Source organism: Rhinatrema bivittatum, chromosome 4 (genome assembly GCF_901001135.1).
Source record: "Rhinatrema bivittatum chromosome 4, aRhiBiv1.1, whole genome shotgun sequence".
Lineage (NCBI taxonomy): Eukaryota > Metazoa > Chordata > Amphibia > Gymnophiona > Rhinatrematidae > Rhinatrema > Rhinatrema bivittatum.
Genome location: NC_042618.1, coordinates 419,455,075 through 419,470,322, shown reverse-complemented (window position 1 = coordinate 419,470,322; position 15,248 = coordinate 419,455,075). Strand labels below are relative to the sequence as shown.

Sequence of the window (15,248 nt, the reverse complement as noted above, 5' to 3'; positions counted from 1 at the left end):
CCTAGTCTTTCTATTATCTGAAAGAGTAAATAACCGATTCACATCTACCTGTTCTAGACCTCTCATGATTTTAAACACCTCTATCATATCCCCCCTCAGCCGTCTCTTCTCCAAGCTAAAAAGGCCTAACCTCTTTAGTCTTTCCTCATAGGGGAGCTGTTCCATTCCCCTTATTTTGGACGCCCTTCTCTGTACCTTCTTCATCGCAACTATATCTTTTTTGAGATGCGGCAACCAGAATTGTACACAGTATTCAAGGTGCGGTCTCACCATGGAGCGATACAGAGGCATTATGACATTTTCCGTTTTATTCACCATTCCCTTTCTAATAATTCCCAACATTGTTTGCTTTTTTGACTGCTGCAGCACACTGAACCGACGATTTCAATGTGATATCCAGCATCTCACTATGAACTGGAACGCTTTGTCCAACAATTCTCATTCTCCTGGATCCAGACTCTGTCTGCTGAAAAATAGGCTCTTACATTGTCTTTTCCGCCATGTAAACTTTCCTGAAAATGTACTTCCACCCTTTCCAAGAGCTGGACTATTTCCTACGACACTTGCTGGCTCTTGGTGCATGCTACTATTATCGCAACTTCTGACATTATCTAAGCACTTGACCCTGCCAACAGTCAACAAACCGCAAGCATACCAACTGTACGGCACATGCTTCCAGATGACTGATGGTCCAGAGAGACTTCTCTGAAGTCCAGTGCCCCTGTGCCATCAACTCTTGACAGTGAGCCTCCCAATCCTGGAGGCTTGCTTCCATCATGGGTGCCAGTCAGTCCGGTGTTCATAGGAAAATATCCTTCCTTAGATGATTTGCTTTCAGCCACTACTGCATTTGGATGCTAATCTTCACCGGTAACTGAAGCCATATTGAAAAGTCCTGACTGTGGATTCCATCATGCCAGCATTGTGCGCTGAAGATTACACATATATGCCCTTGCCCCCGGAACCACTTCTAAGGTGGCTATCATCAACCGAACACCTGCAGGTAAGAACATACCGCCGGGCAAATTGCTTCTGTCAATAACTGCACCTGTACTATCTATTTCTGAATGCGGGCCTCTGGCAGGAACACCCTGCCTAGCTTCGGGTCGAAATGAACACCAAGACACTCCAGCGCCTGAGATGGCTATAACTTGCTCTGTCAAGTTCACTACCCAACCTAGAAATTGCAGCAAGGAAACCACCTTGTGTGAGGCCTGAAGACTCTCTCCATGCCCTTGGCCCAAATTATCCAAATGTATAGGTACAGGTGGACCAGAATACTATCTTGTCTCGACACTGTCGCTACCACCACCAGGACCTTGGAGAAGGTCCTGGGCGTGGTGGCCAAACTAACAGGTAGCGTTTGAAAACTGATGTCACCCCAAAATATCAAACCGCCAAAGTAATGATACTTCAGCCAAATGGGAATATGTAGATACACCTCTGACAATCCAGAGGTATAAGAAACTCCCACGACCGTACTGCCATTATCACTGAGCTTAAGGTTTCCATGCATAAAGGAGCCACTCACAATGACTATCGACTTCCTTTAGGACCAGGATGGGTGAAAGGAAGCCGTCTCCTTAGATACAATGAAATAAACTGAATAACGGCCGGTACTTTCTTGTGACTCAAGTACTGGAATCATGGCCCCCCAGCTCAGGGGCCTCAATAATGTAACCTCCGCTGCCAGCCTCATTTCTGGAGACTCACAGGGAGACGCCATGAAGTCTTCCCGAGGAACGCAGAAGTCCAGAACATGGCCGTTCCTTATCACTTCTATAACCCACTGGTCTGACATGATCTTGAACCACGCCCCGATAAGAGGAGACGGGTGAACCCCTATTTCTAGTTCTAGGAGGGGTTATCACACCTTCACTGAGAGGAAGGGGGGCGGCGGGAAGGATCGCCACCCGAGCCTACACCCCATCTGAGCTACCTGGGCCAAAAGGACTGAGACCTACTCAGAGGTCGAACCCTCTGAGAAAGTGCTTCTCGAAGGGTCAAAAACATTAGAAATCCTAGCACGACCCTTGAGTTGAAAGATCGCGGCACCTCCTTTTAATCCTCTGGTAATCAAGGAACTTGGAACTCACCCTGCCTATTGGCATTTACTCTAACTCACTCCCAGAACCAAGAGTGATCCCTTAAGGACAATTTCATAAGATTATACTTTGAAACTGTAGCAGCCGACCAGTCTCAGCCACAGCTGAAGCGTGGCCGCTAACACTGAAGCCATCCCTCTGGCAGAGAGCCAGACCAAAGCACAGACTACATCAGCCAAAAAGGTGGCAGCCAGTTCCATCACTGCCCTGGTATTACAACCAATCTCATCGATTTCTTGAGATAGAAGCAAACAAGTGCAAGCCACCAAGAAGCAGCAAGAGGCTAACTGCAATTCACTGCCACCACCTCAAGGCCTACGTAAGGATAGTCTCAACTCTCCTTTCCTGCGCATTCTCCGATGCCACGCCCCCTTCTGCAGGAAGGTAATCTGCTTAGAGACTGTACATACCAGTTCATCCACTTTTGGAAAGTGCAACTGTTCTCTCTCTCTGTTGGATCTAGAGGTTCAGCCCTACTAAGGCTCATCTCCCTTTAACATTAGTTTCTGGAGCGACCCATTCAAGATCAAACAAGGAACTAAAACGGGATTCTTCTCTGGCTCAGACATGGAACCAATACCTGGCATTGCCAGCATTGTCAGTGGCTGGGAGATCAGAGCCGGTGACCCATCTATATGATTCCAAACCTGAAGGAAGTTCTCTATCCTGCAGGGAGTAAGGATCACCCTCATCAGAGCCAGTGGGGTCCCCATCAGTGGAACCCGCAGCAGGCCGGGGCATACTCTGACACTTATTCGCGGCACCAGACTTGCGGGGATTCTGCAGCTTACATTCCTGAACTTCCAGATTTAGCCGGTTCCACCAAACATTAGAAGTGATTGCAGCCCTTATAAAATTTCCAAAACCAGGGGGCATCAGAGAGGCATCCACTAAGAAGTATTCCCCTGCTGAAATTCCATTTAGGTAAGCCTCAAAACCAAGCAAAACTTGACAGATCCACCCTGCATCCTGCTGGGAAGGACCAGACTCAGCGAAATCCTTGGGAGACAAGTCTCCCTAAGCCTCAGGGCAGTGTTGATAAAGATCAGAGGGGACACCCTGTTGTGATGCCCGAATACGAAAAGCAGTGCAAATTGCAAGGCGCTTAGGATTCTTGCTACTGGAACTATGGATAAGATGTCCACTGGCAGCATGCTTACAAACAAGTGTCTGACAATCGTGTGTTCAATTGTACATCCTATACAGGACATCCAAAAACTGGAGGCCCAAACTTAGGGCTCCCAAGTATGGGACGCCGATATTTAAGATAGAACGTCCCATAAGCGCGTCCTTTTATTATGATGAAGAGCTTAGGCACGTGAGAAATGCACGAATGACGGATGCCCACAGATGCCCAGCCTGGACGTACAGGCACAAACCAATGTCAATCACTGTTTCACAGCAGACTTACACAGAAGGAGGCATGCAAATGCTGCCGCAGTCTACCACGCAGCATCTCAGAAAAGCCTGAGAGTGGGGCCTAGCCAAAAGGCTGCTCAACCCGCCAAAACTGCCGCAACTCCCCAAGCCCCTCACAGAAGCGGGAACGAACATCAGATCGACACGCCGCAGCTTGGAGATCAGACCAGAAGAGGGGGAAAGGAATCCATTTCACTTATGTATGTACTATTTATTTATTTGTTTTTTACATCCCCTTACCTGAGCTCAGCCCGACAGAGTTGGTCTCCGGCTGCTGGGAGAGAGGGCTAATACCTTCACCGCCATGCTTGGCTTCCTGCACCCGCTAGCGTCTCAGCTGATTATCTCCTGGCAATTAAGTCTATGCTGGAAAACCAGCTACCTAACAGACGCACTTGACTGAGGGAGGGATCATGAGATATCACCTCAGGAGAACTCGACTGAGGAAAGGACCATAAAGTATCACCTCAGGAGAAGCGGTGCATGAATAATCTCCTTCTGTCTCTTTTTTTTTTTTTCAAACAAGCAATCTCCAGTAGGGAGATGCATGTCCACCATCTGCTAGAGTCAAAGAATACTGGCAGGCTGATGTCAGTGCAGGGGTATATATACCATGACATCAGCTTTGCTCCATCTCCATCTGCTGGTAGAGGTGCATAACCCACTGGTTGTGGATTAACCTGTCTGAATGCTGAGAAAATGTACTTTACCCATATAAGTAGGCTTCTGAAAATTGCTACAGTATATGCTATTGAATTGTCCATAGGTTATAGACATATAATCACACCATCTCACCGTACATGATGTAAACCGATGTGATACCCTGGGTGAATGTTGGTATAAAAAAAAAAAACAAATAAATAAATATATATAAGTGCACTTTAACCGCATAAATGGCTTTTTTAAACTGCTATGATATTATGTTACATTTACACGTGTAACTCCTTTTAAAATTAATTCCATAGGTAGTAAACTTTGTAAACTAATAGATAAGAACTACAGGAACTATAGGAGTCTTATAAAAGCATTATAAAGTTAACATAAGCTAAAAACTCACTTGATTAAATGCACCAAGAAGCATAACATCTGCAAGTGTTTTGTAAGTAAACAAGTTGTACTGCAGCTATTTCTTACTATATAAGAGTGGCACCATAAGTTTGGCTTGTCAGAAACAATACCCTTTTCTCTCTCTCATCCCATTCTCACAGACAAACCTATGTGCCGTGACACTCTTGAATAAGAGATTCCAGTAACACCTTACAATATAAGGGACTATTATGCCTTATCACTGTTATTTATCACTCCTCTCAAACTAAATGCCAGCTGACAATACCTGCTGCTCCTGGAGGTCTAGATCTTCCAGATGCAGTGCGAGTAACAGGTGACGGTGCTGTAGTGGAGGCGGTGGGACTGCTTTGTTCTTTTGCAAGTTGAGAGGATTCCTTCATTCGGCTAACCACATCATCTGACAACTACATTAGTTTATTCAGAAAAATTGGAGTAAATTAGTAATTTTCAAAGCAAACATTTTAAAAATGGCAGAAAAGAGCCAACATATCAATGTTTTGTGCTACTGCAAAATGCCCTATAAGTTCAATTAAAAAAAAAAAAATAATAATAAGATTTTTTCATGTTCTATGCCTTTTAGTTGTCATGGTCCCTAAAAATAGGGACCATGACAACTAACATATCTATTCACTTGATAACTCATTACATCGCATCCACTGTTATGGCCCTGTGTGCAACAGCAAATAAATGTACCTTCGGCAAAGAATTGGCTTATCAGCATATGGAATTTCCTTTTCTTTAGACCAGACAGATGAATCCAGAACAAGTCGGTTATGGACCTCTACCAGCAGATGGAGACACAGAAAAGCTGACATCCCAGTAAATATACCCCTGCAGTGACAAAAGCCTGCCAGTATTCTCTTCAAAAGCCAACTGTGGACAGACTAGCGAAAAAACTTGATTAATAACAGATCACCATTTCAGTACTTGGCCAACAGGAAACACTGAGCTCAGACAAAGAATGTATTAACACTATTTTATGAACTGGATTAATACTTACCAGTAACCCTGGAACACATAGCCACGAGGAATACCATAGCACAATCATTCAGCCCAAGAGCAGGAAGCTGGATTCATCTGTCTGGTCTAAAGAAAAGGAAATTATCAGGTAAGTAGTAATTTCTCATTTCTTAGCATCCAGTCAGATGAATCCAGAACAAGTGGGATGTCCCCAAGCTATTCCCGAATAGGGCGGGAGGCTGCCTGCGGTCCAGTCAAAACCGCACATGCAAAGGCTGCAGTCCTCCCGGGCCTGCACATCCAGACAATAATACCTGGAAAAGGTGTGTAAGAAGGGCCACGTTGCAGCTCGGCAAAAGTCGACAGGAGACAATCTAACTTCCGCCCATGACACTGCATGAGCCCTAGTGGAATGAGTCCTAACCTGACTAGGTAACGGCTGTTCAGCATCCACATATGTAGCCGTGACTACTTCCTTAATCCAGTGAGCTATTGTAGCCCATGAAGCCAGCTCACCCTGCTCACCACCACCATGGTGGACAAACAGGCCATCCGTCTTCTGGAAAGGTTTAGAAACCTACAGATAACTCACAATATATCTCTTGACATCCAAGGGTTGCAACAGGCGATATTCCTCCGCATCTTTTTCCCTATCCAGAGATGGCAAGGAACTGGACTGATTCAAGTAAAAATCCAAGACCACTTTTGGCAAAAAGAAAGGAACAGTACACAGCAGTATCGCCCCTGAAGTCACTCGAAGGAACGGCTCCCGGCAAGACAAGGCCTGCAGCTCGGATATTCTATGCTCAGAACAAATCACCACAAAAAACACCATTTTCAGTGTCAGCAACTGCAAGTAAAGGTTTCACATCGGTCGAAACATAGGGCCCGCTAAGAGATCCAAAACCAGATTAAGACTCCACAAGGGCACTGGTAACCGCAACGGAGGACGAAGATGTTTCACGCCTTTCAAAAAATGGGCCACATCTGGATGAGCCCGATAAGGATCCACCATTCACCTGTCCCCTGAAAGAGGCAAGAGCCGCTACCTGTACTTTTAAGGAATTAAGGGCCAACCTTTTATTCAATCCATCCTGCAAAAATTTCAAAATGAGTGGGATCTTAACCGAATAAGAAAGAACCCCCCCCTCGATCTTCACATCAAGCCTCAAACATAGATTAAGGAAGTGGCGAACTTTCTTGCTCATAGCAAGGTGGCAATCACCACAGTAGAATATCCACGCTTCAGCAAGCGAGCCCTCTCAAGGGCCATACCATAAGACAAAACAGAGTCATAACTTCGTGAAGAACAGGCCTCTGCCACAACAGATCCCTATGTGCCGGTAACTGGAGGGGGAAGTCTACCAGTAGCCTTTGCAGATCTGCATACCATAGTCTCCTGGGCCAATCTGGTGCCACCAGAAGCACCATCCCTCTGTGACTCTCGACCCTCCAAACCATTCTGCCCAACAGCGGCCAAGGGGGAAAAGTATACAGTAGCTTGTTCTCCGGTCATTCCTGCACAAGAATATCAATACCCAATAACTTTAGATTTCTCCTGCAACTGAAGAATCAAGGAACCTTCACATTGCGAGAAGCCGCCAGCAGGTCCAGAAACAGAAGGCCCCTGCGATCTACAATTAGCTGAAACAACTCATCTGACAATATCCATTTCTCCTGGGTCCAGAATCTGCCTGCTGAGAAAGTCTGCTCTTTCATTGTCTTTTCCTGCAATGTGCAAGGCTGAGATCTCCTGAAGATGCACTTCCGCCCATTCTATAAGTTGCTTTATTTCCTGCGACACTTGCTGGCTCTTGTTCCTCCCTGCCGATTGACGTAGGGCACTGTTGTTGCACTGTCTGACATTATCCGGCCTGCTCGACCCTGCAGCCTATCGCCGAACTGCAAGCTTGAAATCGAACCACCCAGGCTTCCGGCCGATTGATGTTGCAGAAAGACTCTTCTGCACTCCAGTGCCCTTGCTCTGTCAGTTCCTGACAGTGAGCTCCCCAACCATGGAGGCTCCCATCTGTCCTAAGTACTATCCAGCCCAGTGATTTTAAGTAAACCCCCTTTCTTAGATGATCCGCTTGTTACTACCACTGTAGTTGAGAGCAGACCTCCATCATCAGATGGAGCCGAACTGAATAGTCCTGAGACTATGGGCTCTAACGAGACAGCAAGGAGTGCTGAAGAGGATACATATGCACCCTCACCCACAGCACCACTTCCAGGCTTGCCGCCATCAATCCGAGCACCTGTAGATAGGAGCACACTGTCGGGTGTCTTGTGTTCAGCAACAGACTCACCTGCAACAACAACTTCTGAAAATGACCCTCCAACATGAAAATCCTTCCCTGCTTCGTGTCAAACCGAACACCTAGATACTCTAGTGACTGAGATGGCTGAAGACTGCTCTTGGTCACGTTCGCCACCCAACAGAGCTCCTGCAACAAGGAGTCAGCCAAGTACGAATGTATTAGAATCCCATCTTTCTCAACTCTGCCATCACCCCCACCATAACCTTGGAAAAAGGTTTGGGCACAGTGGCCAGACCAAACGGCAGGATTCAAAACTGATAATGACTTCCCAAAACCGCAAATCGCAGAAAAAGTTGGTGCTCTAGCCAGATGGGAATATACAGGTACACCTCAGACAGATTCAAGGAGGTCAGAAACTCCCCGTCTGCACAGCCATTATCACTGAGCGCAAGGTTTTCATTTGAAAATGAGTCACCCACAAAAGACAGTTGACCCCTTTGAGATCCAGGATGGGACAAAGAGCCCTCCTTTTGGGCACAATGAAATAAATGGAATATCAGCCCATATTTTCTTGAGACATGGGCACTGGAACCACAGCCCTCAGACTGAGCCTTGAAAATGTACACGCCACTGCCTGCCTCTTCTGTGGAGAGTTGCAAGGAGACACCATGAACACATCCCAAGGAACACTGAGAAACTCTAGCGCATATCCATCTCATATCACCTCCAAGACCCACTGGTCTAACGTGATCTCAACCCACCTCTGATAAGAGAGAGAGAGGCGACTCCCTATCTTCTGTTCTCGGGGGTGGATCAGCACACCTTCATTGGTGGGCTCACTACACAAGCCTGCGCCCCATCTGGACTGTCTGGCACGAAAAGGACTGAGACCTACTGAAAGGTAGAATCTTCTGAAAAGCCGCTCCACTGTAGGGTTGAAAGAGCTTGGATGCCTTAGTACAGTGATGGCAAACTCCAGTCCTCGAATGCCATTAACAGGTAGGTTTTCAGGATATCCACAATGAATATGCATGAGAAAGATTTGCATGCACTGCCTCCATTGTATACAAATCTCTCTCATGCATATTCATTGTGGATATCCTGAAAACCTGGCCTGTTTGTGGAACTCGAGGACTGAAGTTTGCCATCACTGCTCTAGTACGACCTCTCATGCTAAAGGAGCGCAGTGTCTGCTTCTTATCTTCTGGCAACCGAGAAATGGGGGACACACCCCACTTATTGGCCATTTTCTCCAACTCATTCCCAAACAAGAGCAAGCCTTTAAAGGGCAACTTCATAAGGCTAGCCTTGGAGGTTGCATTGGTCAACCAATTTCTCAGCCATCACTGACGCCTGGCCACTATTACTGAAGCCACTCCTCTAGCAGAAGTGCAGACCAAATTGAAGCCTGCATCTGCCAAAAAGGTGGCTGCTAGTTCCATCACTGCCCTGGAACTCACAACAGACTCATCGACCTCCTGAGAGAGAAGAAAACATGAGCGAGGCACCAGCGAACAATAAGAAGCTATCTGCAGAGTCATTGCCACTGCTTCAAATGCTTGCTTAAGAATGGCCACAATCCGTTTATCGTGTGCATCCTTCAAGGCCCCTTCTCCCTCCACGGGGATAGTCGTCCGCTTGGTGACGGCACACACACGCGCGTCCACTTTTGGAAAACACAACCGATCTCTTGCCACTGGATCCAGGGGGTACAGGCCTCCCAAGGTTTGTCCCCCTTTGAAATTTGACTCCGGGGCACCCCACTCAACATCAATCAATTCTTGAATGGCCTCCATAACAGGGAAAAACAAGAGGATTTACGCAAAGAAATCAAAATGGGATTTCTCTTTGGCTCACCCAGATTCAGCACCAGGAACTCCCAGCATCTTTAATGTCTGGGAAATCAGAGCCAGTAACTCATCTCTATGAAAGAACTGCAACATAGTTTAATATGGTTCCAATCCCGGAGGAATTTCCCCATCATCCAAGGAGTAAGAATCGGCTTCATCATCCGTGTCATTCGGATCCCTGTCGGGAACATTGGCTGCCAATTTAGGTGTACTTCGATGCTTAACCGCAGCACTTGGCATGCGGGAGGTCACCACCTGCGACTCTGACCTGGCAAGATTGGTTGGGGCTGAGGACTGCACTTGAAGAAAGGATTACAATCCTTGAAAAAATTCCACTCAAGAAAAGGCAGGATCCATGCCTGCCCTGTGCCCACTGAACTCCCTTCCCCGCTAACAAACCAGTTAAGAGAGTTCCAAGGTCAAGCGCCTCCCTCTCTCTCCCAGTTCTTCCCAGGCCCTCATCAGCCTGGGAAGAACTGGGCTTCGTAAAATCAGATGAAGGCAATTCTCCCTGAGCCTCCAGGCAGCGCTGGCACAAGTTAGAGGGAACACCAGGCTGAGATGCCCAAATATGACAAGCAGCACAGAGGGTAAGGCGCTTAGGTTTCTTAGCTACAGGTGCCATCAGTCTGTCAGTATGCTTAACAGGTGACTGAAAGGTTTGCGTCCAGCTGAATTTGCTCTGTAAAAAAAATGCATGTCCAAAGTTTAGGCATCCAAAATTTAAGTGCACAATCCTGTGTCTTGATGAGCGCCCAAAAAGTGAGCACCCTCAATGTCCTAACAGATTGTGCATACAGAAAAAGCATGCCCCCAAAGTAGACGCCACTACCAACTGAACACCCAAGCAAGTGTCCAACTAAGCATCCAAAAAGTGGGCGCAGAACTGGACGCACAGCCAGAAGCACTCGCATGATTCGACTGTCCTGAAGAGGGTAGCCTAATGCGCAGGAAAACACGCAAAAATGCTGCCACGGCCTACCAGGCGACACACAGAGAAAACCTAACTGTGGGGCCTAGACCAAAAGGGCTGCTCAACCCACTAGGCTGCCCACGTCCCTTAAACTCCTTCAGAGGCAGGAAAGAACGTCAGATTTGTGCAATGAGCATGGAGATCAAAGTAATAAGGAAGCCCTACAAAAAACCCTCCCTCTCTGTACTTTTTTTTTTTTTTTTTTTTTTTAAGCTTTACCTGAGCTCAGCCCATACCGACTGAGTACAGAGTCGGTCTCCAGCTGCAGGGGGAGAGGACATACACCGTCACTGCCACACTCAGCTTTCTGCACCCGCTGCCTTTCAGCTGTTTCAACAGCTAAGTCCACGCCGGCTGAAAAACCAGCTACTGGACCAAGGCACTCCTCTGAAGGACCACAGAAAGCACCTCAGGAAATCTCAACTGGAAAAGAGACCATTTGGTATCACCACAGGAGAGCGGGGCAAATTACATTTTCTTCTTTTTTTTTTTTCTCCTTCTAAACTTGAAGCAATCCACAGTAGGGAGATGCACATCCACCATCTGCTGGAGATGGAGAATACTGGCAGGCTGATGTCACTGCAGGGGTATATATATTGTGATGTCAGCTTTGCTCCATCTCCATCTGCTGGTAGAGGTGCATAACCCATGGTTCTGGATTCATCTGTCTGGACGCTAAGAAATTTACGGTAGTAATGGAGAAACTCACAGAAGAAATACAAGAAGGAAATCTAAACACCATACCTGTATGCTCTTTTTGCATTCTCAATCTGCTTACCTAAGCACTTTGAATCTTTTGTAAGCCTCTGGTATTTATTTGCCTTCCAATTTTTTTTAAATTGATTTATCCAGAATTTATCATCATCAATCTCATGTAAGGCATGTACTATATAAGATTCAAATACGTAAACAGTAAACGCAAGACATGTTAGCTGAGGTAGCAGTTGCATGCTTATCTTACTTGAGAACGATTATTATTACATAAGAAAGTGATGTTCAGAGCTGAAAAATAATTTTAAAATTCTCTGCATTTAATGGAAACTTAACATTGAAAATGCTGACATGGGTATTGGTTGTGTTGTTTGCTATATCATGTTATCATTATTAAAATCTAAGATAAAAAAAAAGCTCAATTTAATAAGGAATCTTTCCTATCTCCTGTCTCAAGAAACAAGTTTTTGGAAAAGGAGCCTAATGTCATGTCAGTAAATTAGCACTTTCTGTATTGGTCTGTTCAAACGATGCTTTATAAAATTGCACAGTATGGTTACATTTGTACTATCACTCCATACAACTCTGCATATATATATTATTACTAATATACTGACTTTTTTCTTCCTATTGTTAACACACCTAATAATTTTCTCTATATTATTCTGACTCTTTATGTTCTGTGCTGCAAGTTTAAGCATATTAAGAGCATATTGTTCTGCATACTCAGGTATCATTTTGAAAATAAGATGGCACACCTATAGCATATGAACACATTTATAAATGGGAACAATGTGACAAAAGACCCTCTTGATAATTATAACTCCAGTTTTGGAGATGGCAACCTTTGTCCTCAAACAGTGTAAAAGAGTCTGGTATTCAGGATAAGCAAAATATTCAACTTTGCCATAAACTAGAACAAGTGTATACAAATAAATCTCAAATGTTTTATTTGTTTGGGGGGTTTTGGAGTGGGGAGAGCATTACCAGCTATCTCAATTGTTGAATAGCTGTTTATTTCAAGGACTCACTAAAATTAATCTTGTTCTCTTCACCATTTACCCAATACTTATAAAAGAGATGTAGCTAGAGGGAATGGCAACCCTTTTTCATTTAGAACCACAAGATACTCAAAGTATTTCAACATTATTCCCAACACTCCAAAACAAACTAAAATTACACAGCACTTAAAACTCAGTAACTTTGGGGCCCTTTGGCCTCAAATACTAAGTACCAAGCCTCTCAAGAGGTCTCTTCGTTTTCAGCCTATTTCTTAAAAAGGAGGCTTTTCAAGAGTGTGCCTGTCTGTCCTCCGCCCTGCAATAACTTAAGTTATGTCCTATATTCATATCAAATTTTAGGTACATGTCATGGAGGGGGGAGGGCTCCTGAGGGGAGGGGGGTCCCTATAGATAGATAGATAAATACACGTGCAGGCATGCATGTGTTTTTCGGAAAGCAGGATCCATTAGTTCTGCGTGGAACTACTTGGTTCTATTTTGTGTAATCTGTATTGCTAACTTTCCTGTCTGGGCCGGCATATCCCCTCTCCTCCCGGGTCAGCCATACAGAGCTGCCAAGTGTCCAAAGTTCTGAAGGGAGATTTTATGACACCTTCTCCTGGTGCAGTTGGTTTATCTGTGGTGACATTCTGAAAGAAAAGGAACAGTACAAACATGGGATGCGTTGCCTGTTTGGGAAGGAGCAGAAAGCGAGACACAAGGAGGAGGCGTCTTCTCAGTGTAAAGCTACTACGGGGCTTCACTAAAAGAGAGGAAGAAGAACAAATGTTCGCCCGAGCTCACCCGGACGCCTCTCAGCACCCGGACCCTGTCCTCCTCATCCAGCCCGAAGGACACCTTCCTGCCGGTACTCTCATTGCCTCCCATTGCCGCGAACTGGGCGCGCTCAACCGACACGTCGCAGCAACCCAGACCGAGATTGGTGGCTGGAGAGGCAGTAACCAATCACGATACGTTTTCCTTCGGCGGTAGGCGCAGGCATTGTTGGGAATTGTAGTACGGGGCCAGTACGTAGAGGGGCGGGTTGTTGGGGGCGGCGGACGCTGCCTTGTGGTCACGCTGCAGGGATAGGGGCTTGGACTCAGGCTCTCACTACCTCTTCACACATCTGTGTGTAAAGCAAAGGCTTCCTACTGTAGGCCGGCTTAATCCCCAAGTCTGTCCCTTTCTCAGAGTTTCTACTGTCTTTCATTAGTTCACTGCAGTCTCATTTAAGTGTCCGCTTTTTATATCACAAAATAAAAAAAAGATTGACAGGAGTGTGTGCCTTCCCTGGCAGTGTCTCAATTTGCTTTTCTTTTTTTGGGGGAAAAAAAATATATCATCAGTTAGTTCTGTGTCTTGGGATAGCAAGCAGAATCGGTGCAAGGGTATTTGGAGCCCTAGGCACCTTCTGCTTTGAGCACTACCACCCCCCCTCCCCCGTTGCTTTGCCCTGCCCGGGCTCACGACCTACCTTGATGGACTCTCTACCTGGGTAACATCAAGCTAGGTTGAGAGAACATTGTACAAATCTCAACTTTGTGTGAGTTTTCTCACTCAGAAGGACATTAAATCTTCACAGCAGTGCACTGTTCTGTTTGTATGTCTCACTTTGCATGTAAAAGTGACCCTAACCCCTACACTACCTCCTAACCTCAAGTTACTAGGTGGCCCTCCTATAGAGATATAAATAACTAAGAACTACAAGGCCTTGAAGATAGTCTCTCTCCAGCAAAACATCAATAACTCCCAAATAGCACACACAGAGGCCAATACAGTACAGTGTGCTCATTTGGACGCGTTTTCAATATGCTAGCTTTACCCCTTATTCAGTAAGGGGTAATAGTGTGTCAAAAATGCGCATCCAACCTCCCCCCCCCTGCTCAGACTAATAGTGCCCGCAACATGCAAATGCATGTTGATGGCCCTATTAGTCATTCCCGTGCAATACAGTAAGTAAAACGTGCAGCCAAGCTGCACATTTTACTTTAAGAAATTAGCACCTAACCAAAAGTAGGCGTTAATTTCTGCCGGTGCCGGGGAAGTGCAAGAAAAGCAGTAAAAACTGCTTTTCTGTGCACCCTCCGACTTAATATCATGGCGATGTTAAGTCAAAGGCCCCAAAAGTTAAAAAAAAGTTTAAAAAAAAAAAAATTTAAATGGGCCCACGGCTCGCAGGTTGAAAACCAGACGCTCAGTTTTGCCGGCGTCTGGTTTCTGAACCCATAGTTGTCAGCGGGTTTGAGAACCAACACCGGCAAAATTGAGTGTCGGCTGTCAAACTCGCTGACAGCCGCCGCTTCCGTCAAAAAAGAGGCGCTAGGGACACTATCGTGTCCCTAGCGCCTCTTTTTACCGCGGGCCCTAATTTAAATAAATTAAGTTACTGAATCGCACGTACAGGAGAGTGGTTTACTGTATCGGCCCGATAGTTATCACTGTGCAGATGATTGGGTGACAGATGGAGATAGAGAAGAAAAACTTTACTATATTGCTGGTACACAAAACAGTGAGCTACCTGCAGTTGCTCAGTATTCTCTGTCTCCAGCAGATGATGGAAGTTCAAAACCTGCAGTCGGATTTGGAAATCAAATTGCTCTACTAGGGGTTTTAGATCCTGAAATGGGAACATCCCCCTAATAGAGCAAGGGTTCGATGGCACTTTTTGGCTGGTGACGAGTTTGACAGCCAGTGGTCTGGCTCCCTCATTCCCTGTTATCATCTGCCTCTTGTCTCTCAATGTCCTCTAGGTCCTTCTTGCAAGACTACTGACAGGGAAGAATTCCTTTCTGGGATCTTGTGTTATTTGATTTATGGAGGTACTGCTCCTCTACATAAAAGTCTGAAAAAAAAAAACAGCAGTCAGTGTTCAGAGGACTGAAGGAGCTGACAGAGGA

At 45.8% G+C, this 15,248-nt stretch overlaps 1 protein-coding gene across 3 annotated transcripts in view; it reads right to left on the bottom strand.

Moving 5' to 3' along the window:
- The window catches only part of CHCHD6 (coiled-coil-helix-coiled-coil-helix domain containing 6), a 453,605-nt gene extending 440,295 nt beyond the window's left edge, over positions 1–13,310 (bottom strand). For all 3 annotated transcript variants that reach the window (XM_029601326.1, XM_029601327.1, XM_029601325.1), the window contains exons 1-2: positions 13,153–13,310; positions 4,858–4,996 (exon numbers count right to left, since the gene is read on the bottom strand). In XM_029601326.1, the coding sequence (XP_029457186.1) occupies positions 4,858–4,996; positions 13,153–13,236 (223 nt within the window). In that variant the 5' untranslated portion in view covers positions 13,237–13,310. The remainder of the gene's footprint in view (positions 1–4,857; positions 4,997–13,152) is intronic.
- Positions 13,311–15,248: the final 1,938 nt, after the last annotated feature.